The sequence below is a fragment of the Panthera leo genome, chromosome C2, assembly GCF_018350215.1.
Source record: "Panthera leo isolate Ple1 chromosome C2, P.leo_Ple1_pat1.1, whole genome shotgun sequence".
Taxonomy (NCBI): Eukaryota; Metazoa; Chordata; class Mammalia; order Carnivora; family Felidae; genus Panthera; species Panthera leo.
Window position 1 is genome coordinate 129,689,563 of NC_056687.1, and position 18,823 is coordinate 129,708,385.

General features: G+C 36.9%; 1 protein-coding gene across 5 annotated transcripts in view; it reads left to right on the top strand.

Moving 5' to 3' along the window:
- The window catches only part of NPHP3 (nephrocystin 3), a 42,845-nt gene that overhangs the window by 20,708 nt on the left and 3,314 nt on the right, over positions 1-18,823 (top strand). For 4 of the 5 annotated variants that reach the window (XM_042903034.1, XM_042903033.1, XM_042903036.1 and 1 more), the window contains exons 11-24: positions 291-405; positions 854-997; positions 1,471-1,568; positions 2,899-3,001; positions 3,406-3,488; positions 6,016-6,154; positions 7,800-7,964; positions 9,347-9,441; positions 10,448-10,570; positions 14,114-14,303; positions 14,465-14,706; positions 15,755-15,830; positions 17,500-17,627; positions 18,541-18,781. In XM_042903034.1, coding sequence (XP_042758968.1) covers positions 291-405; positions 854-997; positions 1,471-1,568; positions 2,899-3,001; positions 3,406-3,488; positions 6,016-6,154; positions 7,800-7,964; positions 9,347-9,441; positions 10,448-10,570; positions 14,114-14,303; positions 14,465-14,706; positions 15,755-15,830; positions 17,500-17,627; positions 18,541-18,781 — 1,942 coding nt within the window. The remainder of the gene's footprint in view (positions 1-290; positions 406-853; positions 998-1,470; positions 1,569-2,898; positions 3,002-3,405; positions 3,489-6,015; positions 6,155-7,799; positions 7,965-9,346; positions 9,442-10,447; positions 10,571-14,113; positions 14,304-14,464; positions 14,707-15,754; positions 15,831-17,499; positions 17,628-18,540; positions 18,782-18,823) is intronic. The other variant, XM_042903035.1, reaches the window with a different exon arrangement.

The window sequence follows — 18,823 nt, forward strand, 5'->3', positions numbered from 1 at the left end:
GTTAAAGGTTAATGCTCATTTCACTAATACTTTAACTTCAAGTGTACACTATGTTGGTTTCCATTATTTAATATCAATTTTTAATTAAAATGAACCTATAATTTTTAAAGGTTTATTTAAAACAATCTAAAAGTGGAATAAAGATGGAAATCTCCCATGTTTATTCAAAAGTGACTGATAGGTGATTGCTGAGAGCTAGGTAGCATTTGATGTTTAATGCATTGTGAATTCTTTTTTGTATTGATAACAAATGAGTTTTATCAGTCTTATAAAAGGTCTTTTTCTTTCAGGATTCAGTTGCAACAGAAGAATTCCCCTAACACGCTAATTCTTTCTCATTTTGTGGGAAGGCCCATGTCAACCAGCTCAGAGCCTTCATTGATTATTAAACGGCTAACTCTAAAGGTATAATATGGCATGATTTGGAATTACCAGAATTTTTTTGATGTTTATTTATTTATTTTGAGAGAGAGAGGGAGAAAGAGAAACCCAAGCAGGCTCCATGCTATCAGCCCAGAGCCTGACATGCAGCTTGATCTCGTGAACAGAAGCATAAGGCCATAACCTGAGCCAAAATCAAGAGATGATACTCAACTGACTGAGCCACCCAGGCGCCCCACAGAACTATCAGAATTTTTATTTAGGATCAGAAATCGTTGGGGCCAAGTACCCAATAATTTTCAATTTTCAATATTACCCATTTGTTTTGTATTTGTAGAAAGTTAAAAATAATACTCGATGCAGTTGGGTCCTCTTGGTTACTCAAGTTTGGTTTAAAAAGTAGGGATAGAAATTTCCCACCAACTGTGATAACGTGCAACTACTTTAATTTGTATGTGTTTTCATCTTGTAGTTGATGCAGCACTCTTGGTCAGTATCTGCTCTGACACTGGATCCTGCTAAGCTTCTAGAAGAATTTCCACGTTGGCTAGAAAAACTCTCTGCCCGTCATCAAGGCAGTATCATCATCATTATTGATTCTATAGATCAAGTTCAGGTACTGTTTTCACTTTGTAACCTAATGATACTCTCAGAAAGAAACAAAAATATCAGTAATGGCTATAGTAGGCATTTAAATATGTTTATGAGAAGAAAATGTTGATGTTGGTTCTGTTATTTCTGCTTAATTTCTAGGGAGGAAGCATGTGGATAAAAAATGTTCTTTATGCCAGTAGACACTAGTATTTTATTGGAAAGACCAATTGAATTCACCAATTAACAGATTTGTTTGTTTTGACATACTTTTAGGGCCTGGACATTTCCTTAAGTGTCCAGAACTTGTGTCAGTAATAATAGTATTTTGCCACTTGTCTTTTAATATTCTGAGATAAATCATCCAAAAAAAAAAAAGATTTTATCCTCGATAATAATGAGAGATGTAATGAGAATTTCATTTTACTTGGGGAGCTATTATGGGTTGTTTTGAAATATTTTGAATTAATAGAATGAATTTTGTTTTTATATTTTAAGCAAGTGGAAAAACACATGAAATGGCTGATAGATCCACTGCCAGTGAATGTAAGAGTAATTGTTTCTGTGAATGTGGAAACATGCCCTCCAGCATGGAGGTATGACCTAACTTTAGCTCTTTCAGATTACTGAAGTGTCTTAAGTACAAACAAGGAAAGGTTTTAAAAGATATGTGTTTGTGTTTTTATGTTTTTCATATAAGTGGCAGTGAGGATAGGGAGAAGTGGATGAATTCAAGAGAAAGATACAATCTATAGGATTTGGTGGGAGGCTAGATCTGGGATGTCAAGGAGGGGAAAGCTGAACGGCCCCCAAGTTTCTGACTTGGGAAATCAAGTAAATTGTGGCTCTGTGAACTGAAATGGGGAACAAAAAGGATGGGAAGGTTTGTGGAGGAAAGGTTAGAAGTTTCGTTTTTGGACATGGTTGATTTGAGTTGCCAGGTGTAGCTCCAAGTAGTGATGGCTAGCAGGCAGTTAAATTTACAGATGAGAAAATTGAGAATGCATGTTGCATTGAGAATGCATGTTGCAGGATGATTAAATTCCAATCGGATTACGAGTAATTTGTGGACAAACGCTATCTTGTACTATCTTCATAGGCACGAATACAATACCTATGTTTAGTTTTATTAATAGTATAGAACATAGAGCTGGAAGTGTTCTACCACTTTGCTGCCTAATGTATACACTATTTAAAAGTCTTGTTGGGGTCGCCTGGGTGGTTCAGTCGGTTAAGCGTCCGACTTCAGCTCGGGTCATTATCTCATGGTTTATGAGCTCGAGCCCCACATCGGGCTCGTACTCACAGCTCAGAGCCTGGAGCCTGCTTTGGATTCTGTGTCTCCCTCTCTCTCTGTCCCTCCCCTGCTTGCGCTCTGCCTCTCTTCTCTCTCTCTCAAAAATAAACATGAAAACAATAATAATAATTAAAAAATAGAAGTCTTTGTTGGGATTAATTGCTGAAACTAATGATACGCATGTTAGAAAAGAATCAAATATTACCTAATAAGATTAACAGAGATTAGTTTTGCTGGTATTACAAAGGCAATATAAAAAATTAACTCTTGGGGCGCCTGGGTGGCTCAGTCGGTTAAGCATCCGACTTCGGCTCAGGTAATGATCTCGCGGTCCGTGAGTTTGAGCCCCACGTCGGGCTCTGTGCTGACAGCTCAGAGCCTGGAGCCTGTTTCAGATTCTGTGTCTTCCTTTCTCTCTGACCCTCCCCCGTTCATGCTGTCTCTCCCTGTCTCAAAAAAAAAATAAATAAACGTTAAAAAAAAAAAAAGTTAAAATCAATCTTTTAAAAAATAAAATAAAAATAAATTTAAAAAATTAATTCTTGTAATGGATTTTGACTTGTGTTTGGGTAGATTACAGCTTTAGTTGTATTAGAAGAGAATTTCATTTTTTTTCCTTTAAATAAAAGGTTGTGGCCTACACTTCATCTTGATCCTCTAAATCCAAAGGATGCAAAATCTATTATAATTGCAGAATGCCGCTCTATGGACATTAAATTGAGTAAAGAGCAGGTAAGTGTTTTTAATTTTACTGCTCTTTTACTCTCTATCGACTGTCCTATAAGACACCTTATATGAGACTTAAAATTCAATGTAGGAACTCTCTATTGTGTTAAGAGAAATTGGAGTCTAATAATTGTTAAATGCATTTGCTCTTTAACAAATATAGAAGGAGCAATAAAAACCTTTTGGGGCTTAAGTTTTACTTTATTAACCAGGTGTTTTTAAAGGCAGAAGAACATATGCATTCCAACCACATCTGCGGTCCCCCACCATATGGCAGTGATGCCACTGATGGCAGGAGCCATGTCATTTCTGCCAGGGATATTTGTTGACGGCTCCATAGTAAAGACCGCTTAATTCCAGGGTGGTTTTGTTTTTGTTTGTCTGTTTTGTGTTTTGGTAAACTGGTACAGGAGAAGAAGCTAGAGCGACACTGTCGTTCTGCTACAACCTGCAATGCCCTTTATGTCACCCTTTTCGGCAAAGTGATGGCGCGGTAAGTGGTGGCGAGCTTACATGAACTGCATGTCTTGTGTTTGCCGCAGACTGCTTCCTTGTCTTGGGAAACCGAGAGCTGATCACTGCGACAATCTCTTGTGCCACTCATATCAGATTCTGTTGATTCTAACAGAGACACTAACACCCTGTGAGAATGTGACTCGCGACTGCAGATGGATGATAGCCCATGAATTATAATAACTTGTTGGATATAGTTGTCTAATTTTCATCACGCTTACCGTATCCCTACTGGGGGTTGCCACAGAAGGCCATCTTTGCTCTTATTTGGGGTCCATGAGTGTTTCTTGTCACTTGCTTGAGGCCCCTAGCTTTGGGAAAATGACAGGCAACTGAGGAAAACAAATGTTATTTCAGGTATCCTTAAATATTAGTAGGTAGGTATGTAGGAATTTTTCATTGTCTGTGTTCTAAAATCCTGATAAACCTTTCATCCTAAAATGGATTCTTCTATATCAGATATTCATTAGTTGAAGCACCTGGGTGGCTCAGTCAGTTATGCGTCCGACTTTGGCTCAGGTCATGATCTCACAGCTCATGAGTTCAAGCCCCGTGTCAGGCTTTGTGCTGACAGCTCAGCGCCTGGTGCCTGCTTCACATTCTGTGTCTCCCTCTCTCTGCCCCTCCCTGGCTCGTGCTCTGTTTCTCTCTCTCTCTCTCTCTCTCTCTCTCTCTCTCTCTCTCCCTCCCTCTCTCTGTCTCTATCTCTCAAACTTAAATAAACATTAAAAAAATTTTTAAAAAACAAATATCCATGATATCCATTAGTCATTTCCCTTTAGGTAAGCCTTACAAAGTGTAACTACATTTCTTCTTCAGTACAGTCTCAACTTACTTCAACTCTTCACAACCAGAGGTAAAAAAGATGAATACGGTTCTGATGATCATCACAATAGATGGTAATCCTAGTACAACTCATATTCTAGACACTGAATCTAGTACTCTTCTCTCTCTCTTTTTTTTAATGTTTATTTGAGAGAGAGAAAGCATGGGTGGGAGAGGGGCAGCGAGAGAGGGTGAGAGAGAGAGGTTCTCAAGGAGGCTCCATGCTCCACAAGGAGCCCAGTGTGGGGCTCGAACTCACACACCATGAGATCATGACCTGAGCCAAAGTCAGATGCTTAACTGAGCCACCCAGGTGCCCCTGGTACTCATGTCTCTTAATTCCACATTCCCATCTTGAGCACCAAATTGGAAACGAAAACATCTTCTAAAATTTTGAATTGCCCATGATATTCCCACTGTTTTCAGTTTTGGCAGTCCATCTGGCCACTGTGAACATCAACAGCTTGCAGAAGTATGGTTCAAGAGTGTGAGTCCCTTTGCACACATTTCATAACATTTACTGAATTTAGCTATTTTAAGAGTGTTGACACAAGATGAACAAACCTTTTAGAATCTCTTAAAGTTTAACATTTATTTATTTTTGAGAGAGAACAAGTTGGGAGGGACAGAGAGAGAGAGACAGAGGATCCAAAGCAGGCTCCACGCTCTGAGCACAAAACCTGATGTGGGGCTCGAACTCATGAACCACTCACGAACCATGAGTCATAACCTGAGCCGAAATCAAGAGTCCGGCACTTAACCAACTGAGCCACCTAGGTGCCTGAAGAGAGTTTTATTCGAGCCCGCAGTAGGACACCTTCCCTAGGAAACATGATCTTCACAGGAAAGAAAGTGCTCTGAAGAATGAACAGTTTTTACAGGGTTATATACTGTTTTTGCATCTTGTGAAAGCTCAAAAAATTATGGATTAACATAGGTAGGAATCATGAGTTTTAATGTCAGAATGCAGAGTGTAGGAGCATTGATTGACATCTTAAGGACAAGATGGCTTTCCTTTAGGCTACTTGTTTATAAGGCAAGGTACAATGAATATTTTGTGAGCCATAAATCAGGCTTTTGGTTTAAGCAAAGTTTATGTACAGTCATGCTGACTTAGAAAGAAATCTCAAATGGCTTCATGCTGACTTAGAAAGAAATCTCAAATTAGACCTTTAGAAGGTCTGATTAGACTCTAGACCTTTTTTTTCTTCTTCTCTCTCTATATCTTCATATTGAAAAAAGAAACTATTGGTAAATATTGTGTAATATTTTAAAACCACCCTATTTTCCGATTTTCTTAGCCTGATATTTTCTGAATCCTGGCTCTAAACAAATTTAATTTGCATCGCTAACTAATAACACTTACTTATAATTCTTTTCCTGCTTCCTGTATGTAGGTAGCCTGTCTTACTCATTTCTGTGTTCCATAATGTGCAGTAATTGCTTGACATATAGTAAGTCCCCAGCACGTGTTTACTGCATCGAGTTAAACTGTATACTAAAATAAACTTGATGATGCTGGCAGCCCCATAAAACTACCATTTTCCTATATCATGTTTTATTGAATTCCTGTTAATCAGTTGAAGTATAAAAAATAGAGACCACGTTGTTTTTATCTACCCTAGATTTTTCACAGATGTTGGCTGTCTGTAAGAAATTAAACCTATTCTCAATTCCAACAGTGCTGGGAGAGCAGGCAATTTAGATAAAATCCTTCATCAGTGTTTCCAGTGTCAAGACACTATTTCATTATACAGACTTGCTCTGCGATCTATCCAGGAGTCCCTGGCAAATGATATGGATAAAGAACTCATGAAACAGGTAAAGGGTAATAAACTCATAGAAGTTTGCATTTATGTGTGAATTGAAGTAAATAGTAATTATTTTTAAATGTGTGCTTAAATATGTTTCAAGCATCTACAGGAATGCTGGCTACCATAGTGTGCTTGTGGCCAGAAGTGGTATCTCAAGAAACTTGCATTTTCCTCATGATCATTGAGATTTTTCATCTGTTCATGTTTATTAGTGATTCCTGTCTCCTTTTATGTGGTTTGCTGATCCAAGCCTTTTTACTTGAGTTTTAATTGAGTCGCTAAATACAAATCCTCTTTTTTGCACAGTTTGTAAATTAATTCCTTCTTCCTATTTGTTTCTTGTCTTAACTTTTTGGTATCATTCATTGTACAAAGTTTTATTTTGATGAGGTCAGATTTATCAACAGTTTATTTTATGACCTATGCCTGTTATATCTTATTTTGAAAATCTTTTATTGTCAAAAAAAAATCTTTTGTTATCATAAAAATGTTCTCCTGTGTATTTTTTTTTCCCTTTAAAATACTTTACAGTGTTGTTCTTCCTGTGTAAGTCCTTATCTTGAGGATTTATTTTTGTTTATTGTGTGAGGAAGGAATCTACTTTTTAATCTTTTATCATATGGTTAGCTAACTTTTCATTTTTTTTTTTTAATGTTTATTTTTGAAAGAGAGAGGCAGAGCATGGGTGGGGGAGGGACAGAGGGAGAGGGAGACACAGAATCCAAAGCAGGCTCCAGGCTCCGAGCTGTCAGCACAGAGCCCCACGAGGGGCTCGAGCTCTCAGACTGCGAAATCATGACCTGAGCTGAACTTGGACGCTTAACTGACTGAGCCATCCAGGCGCCCCTCATTTTTCTGGAGTACATCTTTTCTGCTAATTTGATTATCACACTCACAAATTAACATGACTTTGTTTTCTGAGCTCTTCTGTTCCAGTTTTGCTCATTCCTTTCCAATGCCATGGTGTCTTAACTATTAGAGCTTTAAAGTAAGCTTTCATATATGGTTGGTCTGTGGGATGGTGTTTTCTCATGCACCTCTTCACTGAGGGTACAGCTCTTGGATCCCTGGTGTTGGCAAGCTTTCTAGTTCTAACTCCTCCCCTTACCGGGTTTAAGGGCTCACCTTCCATCCCCGCTGTGGGTGTGAAAACCCAAGCATTTGAGTTACTGGGAAGGTTGCCTGTCCTGGATCCCCACCTCCCCCAGGGACAGCAGCTCCAGCCCTTAGCCCTCTGATGTTCACTTTCCTATTCACTTCTGGCACCTGGGGGATTTCTTTTTCGTAGGTTCAACTGTACTTTTAGAGATGTTTTGTTATATGTTGTCTTCTATTAACAGGCATCTATAGTAAAAGAACTATTTTCTTCTACCATTGTCCCAAAATTGGAACTTTGTCATTAGTTTTAATCTGTTTCCTGAGGCTTTAATTGTCCTGAAACTTGTTTCTGTGTGTTATTTTTGGCATGCTAGATTTACTATATACACTATCTTATTCTTGATTAATGGCTTTTGGAAAGTATGTTTTATTCTAAGAAATCTGTTTCTTTATTAAATCATTTGAACAATAAGTTTGAATAAGAAGTTAATAACCTTTTAATGGCTTTTTGTTACTTACAGAGGTGATCATTGTTAATTCACTTCTCTACCTAGATTCTCTGCCTCATAAATGTTAGTCACAATGGTGTGAGTGAATCAGAATTGATGGAACTCTACCCTGAGCTGTCCTGGGCTGTCTTGACCTCCCTCATTCACAGTTTACACAAAATGTGCTTGTTGACTTATGGTTGTGGCTTGCTCAAGTTTCAGCATCTACAGGTAGATGTTATTGTAATACGGTTTTTTAACTATAAATGTCAACATCCCATGCTATTTTAAGTGTTTCCACTATAAGACAAAGTTGAAATTTTAAATTTGGCATTACAAAATTGCTTTTGCAGTGATTTTAGGTTAAGTGTAAAATTTGGCTAATATTATTCTTACATAGTACCTTTATGAAATGGCTATTACAACAGCCCCCCCTTATCTGTAGGAGACACATTCCAAGAACCCCAGAGAATGCCTGAAACCAGGATAGTACTGAGCCTTATATAAACTATGTTTTTTCCCTTACACGTGCCTACCCATGATAAAGTTTAATTTATAATTTAGGGACAGTATGAGATTAACAACAATAACTAATAATAAAACAAAACAATTATAACAATGTACTGTACTAAAAATTATGGGAATGTTGTCTCTTTCTCTCTCAAAATGTCTTATTATACTGCACTCACCCTTCTTGAGATTATAAAATGTCTACATGATGAGATGGAGTGAGGTGAGTGGCATAGGCACTGGGACCTAACTTTGGGCTACTACTGACCTTCTGACCATAATATCAGAAGGGTGTCTGCTTTTAAACCCCATTTGGCCATGGGTAACTGAAATTGCAGAAAGTGAACCTGGGGATAAAGAGGAACTACAGTACTTTACAAAGTAGTTTCTTTCCAAAAGAGAAAAAAAAAATTTTTTTTTTTCAATTTTATGTTCTGTTGATTGCTAGTGTAATTACGCTTCAAGAGCTTGGACTCAGTAAGTCAGTATGCCTCAGTTCACAATCCAGCTCTTCACAGTTTAACAGCTGTGTAACCTTGGGTAAATTCGGTAAGCTGTGGGTAGATTTTTCCAGCTTACTACAGGGTATGTGAAGAGAATTTGTTGAGATGGTCCTTGACCCTAATGAGGTCCTAGACATGATGTCTAGCACATAGTAGTGAGTGTTTAGGAAATACTGACTAGTATAATTGTTATCATCTGCAATGCCATGGTTGATTTATGTGTATACAAATGCAAGTTAAGTCTTTCATGCGAGTATGCTGCATTGTATTTGTAGGTGTGAAATGTTTGTGATCTCATAGGCTCATCTTTCTCTTTTATTGTGTATTGCTTAAATAAATTCCTTTTTAGTACTTTTTCACTCCACATTTCTGCACTAACTAGAAATTTGAATTAAATTGTGTTTCAGGTGCCTCCAGGAGATTTTTATTCTCATGTCAGTTTATCACATAAATGTATGCTGAATTTTAAAATATTTTTATGTCATCTGTATTATACAACTATAAAATTGAAATAATTATAAATTCCTATTTATAAATTAATTTTTAGATATTCAGTGACTAACAGAAAATAGACTACAGTATTTTTTATTTTTTTTCCAGGCTTGGGAAACAGTGAGACTGGAATACATGGAAGATCCCACCATTATTTCTTCATACAGGCAAAAGCTAATCAACTATTTTACCATGCAGTTAAGGTATTATAAATATCCATATAGTTCTTCTGTAACACATTTTATCTTTGTGTCTTTATTTCTCTTCCTTAGCTTATAACTTAATGTATAAAAATTTAATTATTAAAAGGTAATAATAAGTTGGCTCAGTTGATTGAGTGTCTGGCTTTTGATTTTGGCTCAGGTCATGATCTCACAGTTCATGGGATCAAGCCCTGCGTTGTACTCCACACTGAGCAGGGAGCCTGTTTGTGATTCTCTCTCTTTCCCTCTGCCCCTTCTCCCCCCCATTCATGCTCACTCACTCTCTCTCTCTCTCTGAAATAAAAAAAAAGTTTTTAAATTATTACAAAAAACATTAAATATTCTCCCTAGTCTGGTAATGTCAAAAGAACTATAAAGATTATTATGTAAGTCAGTCTCTTAATATTATGCTGAAGATTTAAATTGATTTACATGAAATCAGTGTAGGGTTATTTTATTATTATCATTTTATTCCAGTTTAGTAGTTTAAAAATGTGTGTCTGTGTATATCCATGTGTGTATATTTGGGTTGATTGAGAGTTTTTTAAATAGTTCAATTTTAAGAAAATACCTTGAGAGTTTGATTGATGGTCCTAATATCACTTTATTTATTTTCTTAGTTACATTGACAGAGTTTCTGATTTTGACATAATTTTCTCAGTATTAGATTATATTTAGGGGCACCTGGGTGGCTCAGGCAGTTGAGTATCCAACTCAATTTTGGCTCAGGTCATAGTCGCAGAGTCATGGGATCTGGCCCCATGTCAGGCCCTGTGCTGAGCATGGAGCCTGCTTAAGATTCTCTCTCTCTCTCCCTCTGCCTCTCTCCTGCTCACATATTCTCTCTCTCTCTCTCTCTCTCTCAAACTAAAAACAAAAAAAAAAAATTTTTTTTAATTACACTTAAAGAGTCAGAGAATACATTTTTCTTCCTTCACCATTTGCCTTTTGAGGCAATATCATTGTTGGAAGGTATTATTGAGTGTTGTCTCTTCCCTTCTAACAGTCGGGACCGAGTGACTTGGAGAAGTACAGATGAACTCCCTTGGCTTTTTCAGCAGCAGGGAAGTAAACAGAAGTTACATGATTGCCTTCTCAATCTCTTTGTGTCTCAAAACCTTTATAAAAGGTAAGAAACTTATTTGTAGAACATCTTTCCCCAGAAAAACAGATTTAAACAATTGATCGGTGTAACAAAGAAAAATGGCATTTTTAATTTAGCTTTAAGACCTTAAGCCATAAAACTCCTAGAAAACATAGTATGTAACTGCTTGACGCCAGTCTTGGTGGTGATTTCTTGAATCTGACATAAAAAGCAAAAGCATCAAAAACAAAATAAACCAGTGGAACTAAATCAAACTAAAAAAGCTTCTGCACCGCAAAGGAAATCATAAACAAAATGAAAAGGCAACCTACTGAATAAGAGAAAATATTTGCAAATCATACATATTCAAAGGAATTAACATTCAAAATATTTAAGAACTCATACAACTCAATAACAACAAGAATCTGATTCAAACATGGGCAGAGGATCTGAATAGACATTTTTCAAAAAAAAAGAGATACATGTAGCCAACGGGCACATGAAAAGATGCTCAACATCAGTAATCATTGGGTGAATTCAAATTAAAACCACACTGAGCTATCACCTCACACCTATAGAATGACTGTTATCAAGAAGACAAGAGGGGCGCCTGGGTGGCTCAGTCGGTTAAGTGTCCGACTTCGGCTCAGGTCATGATCTCGCGGTCCGTGAGTTCGAGCCCCACGTCGGGCTCTGTGCTAACAGCTCAGAACCTGTAGCCTGTTTCGGATTCTGTGTCTCCCTCTCTCTGACCCTCCCCCGTTCATGCTCTGTCTCTCTCTGTCTCAAAAATAAATAAACGTTAAAAAAAAAAAAATTAAAAAAAAAAAAGACGAGATAACAAATGCTGGCGAGGATATAGAGAAAAGGGAACCCTGGTGCACTATTGGTGGGAATGTAAAATGATGCAGCCACTGTGGAAAACAGTATGAGGTTCCTCAAAAAATTAAAAAGAGAACTGTGATATGATCCAGCAATTTCATTTCTGGGTATATATCTGAAGAAAACAAAAACAACAATCTGAAAAGATATGTGCACCATTGCAACATTATTTACAATAGCCAAGATATGGAAACAACCTAAGTGTCCATTGATAGATGAATGGATAAAGAAAATGTGTGTGTGTGTGTGTGTGTGTGTGTGTGCGCATTCATATACATACATACAATGGAATGTTACTCAGCCATAAAAAAGAATGAAATCTTGCCATCTGCAACAACACTGACAGATCTTTAGGGCATTTTGCTAAATGAAAGAAGTCAGAAAGACAAATACTGTGTGATCTCACTTATATCTGGAATCTACAAAAAAAAAAAAAAAAAAACAAAAACCAAACATGCCCTTGAAACAGAGAAGAAATTGGTGGTTGCCAGAGGCAGAGGGTAGGGAAGGGGTTAAAGTGGGTGAAAGGAGTCAAAAGGCACAGACTTCCAGTTATTAAATAACTAAGTCATGGGGAGGTAATGTACAGCGTGATGACTACATAGTTAATAATACTATACTGCATCTTTAAAAGTTGCTAAAGAAGTAGGTCTTAAAAGTTCTCATGACAAGAAAAGAAATTCTGTAACCATGCAATAGGGACAGATGTTAATTAGACTTATTGTGGTGATCATTTTGCAATACCCCCTTTCCATGGGGGATATGTTCCAAGACCCCCAGTGGATGCCTGAAGTCACAGATAGTACCAAGCCCTATATATATTATGTTTTTTCCTGCACATACATACCTATGGTTAATTTTAATTTAATTTTAATTAAGTTTAATTTATAAGTTAGGCATAGTAAGATATTAACAGCAATAACTAATAATAAAATAGAACAATTATAACAGTTATACTATACTAAAAGTTATGTGAATGTGGTCCCTCTCTCTCTCAAAATATCTTCCTGGACTGACTGACCCTTCTTGTGATGATGTGAGATGTTACAGTGCCCACATGGTATGAGATGAAGTGAGGTGAATAGAGTAGGCTTGTGATGTAGCCTTAGGCTACTATTGACCTCCTGATGATATGTCAGAAGGAGGATCATCTACTTCTGGACTGTGGTTGATCACTGGTAACTGAAACTGCCGAAAGTGAAACTGGGGATGGGGGAACTCTGTATATACGTATTTCAAATCAGTAGCTGTACACCTGAAATTAATAGTTGTTTATCAACTATGCCTTGAAAAATAAATAAATTACAAAAAAAAGATAATGCTGTAATAAAAGTGGGATTTAGAGAAGAAAGCAGCTGGCAAAGAGGAACATCTGAGCGGGCCTGGAAAGATGGATGAAATTGGATTCTGCTGTAGAATTTAGATGAGCAGAAAGAAGGCTGTGTGTACTATGGGCTGAGCTCTGCTAATAAGCACATTACATTAACCTAACAAGTACTTATTGTATCCCCAAGTGCTAGGGATAAAACATAGCACAATTAAAAATAATAATGAAAAAAAAAACCTATAAAAACAAGTCCAGATTCAGTGGTACCTGAAATTTAAAAAAACTGGGAGAAATTTTAAGACAATTTGCAAATTGCCACGAGATCTTTTCCCAAGAGGTAAAGTAAAAAAGAATATTGCGGTTTTTAAAAAATCAGAACTGAAATGATCTTGAGATACCTTTCTATCTTACCCTTGCATTTAAGCAGGTTTAAATCCAAACCACCCATGGAGGTGGTTCATGACATCTGCCTTTCATGGCCCTCAGGTATCTCAAAGTATAGCCTTGAAACCAGATTCTGGGCCAGCTTGCCACAAAATCCGACTGGTGTGAAATTTAAAGAAAGGATTACCCCTTTTCAGAAATTGTATTGTCTCTTCTGGTTATGTTTGAATTTGCCAGTGGCCAGACCACCTTTTCACGATCAAGCTTCTGACCTCTAAGCCTCATGGGAGTTTACGTTACTGTCTTACCTAGAAACTCAGACATTTCTCTTAACATAGCTACATAATTTGTTTTGCTCCTAAGTGAACTTTTCAAATTTTTTTGTTATACCTCCTAAATTATTTCTGATCTCCATTCCAACCTTTGAAATCATGATTCCTTTGAAATCAGATTTACTCTTTAGTTTGCCAGCTCTCCCATCCTACTAATGTCATCTCCAGATGAATACGCTTACTTTTGTATTTCTATTCTGACAGTTGCCTGTGTTTCATTAGTTTCTTCTGTTCTAATTTCCATCATTTAAAATAATGATCTGGGTGAATTTAGCAGTTGACTGCATATCACGAAATGTCTAGAAAGGATTCTGGTAGATTTCCACTGGTGAGTAACCATAATGATAGTAATGATAACAGCCGGCACTATGGAGTACTTGCTGTGTGCTATAATCTGCTTATAGTAACACCTTAGGCAGGTAGTGTCAGTGACCCCTTTCTGCAGATAAGGATGACAGAGTATAAGAGGTCAGACAACCTGCTCAAGACCACACAGCTAGGAAGCGGTGGACTTAGCAGGTTGGAGTCTACAGTTTTCCCTCTCTCTGTACTACACTTGCCTACTAATAAAGCGTCAGTAGCTTATATGAATTCTGGCACTTTCACTCAACAGTGGGTTTTAATGTTTGATTTTCATTAAGTTACTGTTTTTTGTTGAAACAGAGGACACTTTGCTGACTTGCTGAGTTATTGGCAGTTTGTTGGCAAAGACAAAAGCGCAATGGCAGCAGAGTACTTTGATTCATTGAAGCAGCACGAGAAAAACTGGGAAGGCGAGGAGAACATGATTTGCCTGGCGGATCTTTATGAAACCCTGGGGCGATTTCTCAGGGATCTAGGCCTCCTTAGTCAGGTATGCTCAGCGAGGAATCACAGACTGTGTGGGTTTTTCCTGTGTGCTCTTCTCTCCTCCCTAGGAGTTAGTGCAGCTTTCATTTGTTGTGCTGATCACATCGCAGCTCTTAACGGTATTTCACTCACTTTACCTGGCCTTGAACCCTTTTTTTTCCCTAGGCTGTGGTGCCTTTGCAGAGGTCTCTAGAAATTCGAGAAACAGCTTTAGATCCAGATCACCCAAGAGTGGCTCAGTCCCTCCACCAACTAGCGAGTGTGTACGTGCAGTGGAAGAAGTTTGGCAATGCAGAACAGTTGTATAAACAAGCATTAGAAATCGCAGAAAATGCTTACGGCGCGGAGCATCCACATATTGCTCGTGAACTTGAGGCACTTGCAACTTTGTACCAGAAACAAAATAAGTAAGATTTAGATGAGTAATACTCTGGTTTTATGATGGGGAGTCACAGTTCTTGATGTACTTATGTGTTCAGCTTTGTTTTGTGGCTATGTACTTTTCCTTATCCTATATTCTTTTCAGTCCACCATGTTCAAATATTATTCTCAGTCTTGGGTGTTTGTGGCGTAAACAGAAAACTAGCACCACAAGATTCATCTCTATTTGAAGATGCGTGCAGGCTAGAGCATGGACTTTGGAGTTGTATAGTCGGGTTTAAATCTGGGCCCATTCATTGACTGGCTTTGTAATATTAAGTGTATTACTAACACAGGGCAGCAAACGATTGCCCACAGGCCAAATCCAAAAGGCCCCTTTTTTTGTAAATAAGGTTGTATTGGAACATAGGCACATTTTATGTGACTGCTTCCATAAACTTCCACACAGCTGCTTCCATGATTCACTAACAGATTTTTATATTTGTAACAGACCACATGGCCCATAAAACCTAAAATATTTACTATCTAGCCCTTTACAGAAAAAGTTTACCAGTCCCTGGTGTAATAAAAAGTCTCATATCTATTAGGCACCCACTGAATGTCATCTTTTCCTCTATCAGAAATCATTTTCTTCGTACCATCGTAAATGATACATACTGGAATTTTTTCTTTTAATTTCTAGAAGTATTGTTTCACACAATTTTTTTGTGAATTTCACATTTATATTTGACCAGAAATTAGCACATACAGAAGAAGGTGGTAGAACAAACTAAAATTTTAGATTTTCATATAGTTAGGTCATCCTTTAGAGATTTGAAGTGAGTTAAGTCAGTTAAAAATGTATTAAATGTCAGCTACTTGGAGAGCTAGGTTTGTTTTGTTAGATTATGTTTTATGAAGTTTTTTGTTAAAGATTTTTAATTCTGTGTGACTGTCATCTTTAGAAATTATGCTATATTTAAGAGCCAAAAACAAAACAAAAACTTTACACTAGGTAAGGAATGCTTTCATTTGCCTGAAATATGATAAATTGGACATGTGTTTCTTTTGTTTGACTTTATTTTTTTTTTTAAGATATGAACAAGCTGAACATTTTAGGAAAAAATCCTTTAAAATTCGTCAGAAAGCTACAAGGAGAAAAGGCAACTCGGTAATGAGAGATTTCTTTTGTGTTGTGCTTTGAAGCAGAAGAAAAGAGCATGTCTGAATATCATAATATAGATGCATACACCTCACCTATTTAAGAACTTTAGATATTAAATTGACTTCTATACAAGTACTAATTAACATTTTCCTTATATGTATAATACCTGCGTAAGTATTAGAATTACTGGAAAGTACAACTTAGCAGGCTTTTAAAAAGTGGAACTAGGGGCACCTGGGTGGCTCAGTCTGTTGCGTGTCTGACTTCGGTTCAGGTCACGATCTCACAGTTCATGAGTTCAAGCCTCCACATTGGGCTCACTACTGTCAATGCAGAGCCCTCATCAGATCTTCTGTCCCCCTCTCTCTCTGCCCCTCCCCTGCTTGTGCTCTCTCTCTCAAAAAAAAAAAAAAAAAGAAAAAAAACATTTAAAAAAAGTGGAACTATATATTACAGTATATTGCAGTATATACATATTTCATATCATCATGTTGTATACCTTAAACTCACACAATGTTTTATGGCAATTATGTCTCAATAAACATTGAAAATAATTTTTTTTTTTTTACTTTTTTTAAAAGTGTAACTATAGGGGCGCCTGGGTGGCTCAGTCGGTTGAGCATCCGACTTCAGCTCAGGTCACGATCTCGCGGTCCGTGAGTTCGAGCCCCGCGTCGGGCTCTGGGCTGACGGCTCTGAGCCTGGAGCCTGCTTCCGATTCTGTGTCTCCCTCTCTCTCTGCCCCTCCCCCGTTCATGCTTTGTCTCTCTCTGTCTCAAAAATAAATAAACATTAAAAAAAAAATTTTTTTTTAAATAAAATAAAATAAAAGTGTAACTATAAAGTTCATTTGAAAGTTAGGCTTTGGAAGATGGACTTAAAAGCTGCTTCTTTTCTTTAAAGGAAAAAAAAGATGTTTTTAATATATTATGCTAAATGCAAATGCATATAAATTCTTACCCTTGAGCACACACACAAAAAAATATTTTCATTTTTCTAAGCTGCTGATAAAATCTAAATATAGCCTGTTTATTTTAACTTCAAATGCTATGTACATTTTTAATTAAATATTTTTGACATATAACACTGTAAATTTAAGGTTGTACATGTTAATTTGATACATTATATATTGTAATATTATTGCTATTGTAGTGATAGCACCTCTATCCTATCATGTAATTATCATTTCTTTTTTGTGGTGGGATAATTAAGATCTAATCTCTTAGCAAATTTGATGATTATAATACAGGATTATTGTCTGTATTCACTATACTGTGCATTTGATTTCCAGGATTTATTTGTTTACTACTTGCAAGTGGTGTATACGGTTTAAGTACCTGATGTTTAAGTGTTTAGCAGTGGGATTGGTAAATATCTGCAGGTTAACTTTGTGTCCTGACCTTTTTGAAGCACTTGGGGCTCAGTTCACTTTGCTAAAATACGTCATCATCACTTTCACAAAATGGTACTTTTAATGAATTTAAAAATGTGATGCCATGTGGAAGTATGTGCATTTTCAATAATCATTGGATTAATTCAGTGTGAAACTTAAAATAATTGTAATCTACTTTAAAGGGAACGAAAGGAGCCAGGATTTCTTAGGACTCCAGTATAGTGTTTCAGAATCAAAAACTGCACTTACCTAGTAATGATTATCAATTTGTGTTTATTTCAGTATGGATTCGCCCTTTTACGTAGACGAGCCCTACAGTTAGAAGAGCTCACGTTAGGTAAGGACACCCCTGACAATGCTCGGACCCTCAATGAACTTGGCGTTCTCTACTATCTTCAGAATAACCTGGAGTGAGTACCATGATGTTAATTATGAAAACAAGTGTCCGTTTTGTCTCTTAGATGAAAAGCTGGTTTATGTTTCTATCAAGTCAAGCTAGAATAAATTGATAGAAACCATGCCAGATTTCATGTACAGTATGTTCTGAACATAGCCACACTTAACAAAGACCATGGCATAGTCTCTACTGTTTCTGTCACTTTGTTTCTTTAGTAACTAAAAAGTTACTAAAAAGAGTATCTGTAGCATCCCTAGTATGTTTTATGTTTATGAAAAGTGTTTTGTGTCAGTATTGTATGTGAGACTTCACAAAAGAAACTGGCACCAAGGGATATTAAAGAATAGACTATAGATGGCTGCTAGTTTTGGTCTTCAGTTTATTTGTACTTAAAGCACTCAAAAAGGCATTAATATTTACACTCTGAAAAAAGAAGTGTTTTTGGACTAACTTGGATTTCAGAAAACTGTAATAAATTTGATACTTTGGATATGGGGAAAGTATAACAAATCTTTAGTCTCCTTCACAAGGGGTTCTTGAATTAAAAATTATTTAGTACTAATATCAAAGGAAGGAAGAGTGAATACCAAAATCTTTTGAGTTAGGTCTAATTGTTTTAAAGGTATCAGAAGTTTGTCCTGGAAAATATTTATGGGTTTGTTTTTTAGAAGTCAAGTGGAGAACTGAGGCAATCATTCCAGATACTTTAGGCCCTCACACTATCAGGAAATAATTTTTAATTTTTGGAAAAGGGCAGGAAGGGATGAGGGGTAGGAAAGAGGGAGAGAGGACTTTAACCGAATGCTTTTTATTAACTATCTTGGATTTAATAATTAAAATGCTTCAGTTCTCCACCTGACTTAGGGTTAAGGATTCTTACTTCTAGCAAATACGTTATTTAAACCATTTTGGGGTTTTATTCATAGAACAGCCGACCAGTTTCTGAAGCGGTCCTTAGAAATGAGAGAGCGAGTTCTAGGACCAGATCACCCAGACTGTGCCCAGTCTTTAAATAATCTGGCAGCTCTGTGCAATGAAAAGAAACAGTATGATAAAGCAGAAGAGCTTTACGAAAGAGCTTTAGACATTCGGAGGCGAGCATTAGCTCCTGATCACCCTTCTTTGGCCTATACAGTGAAGCACCTTGCAATCTTATATAAGAAAATGGTAAGTAATCCTTGACATGCTTACATGTGTTTTATAACATAC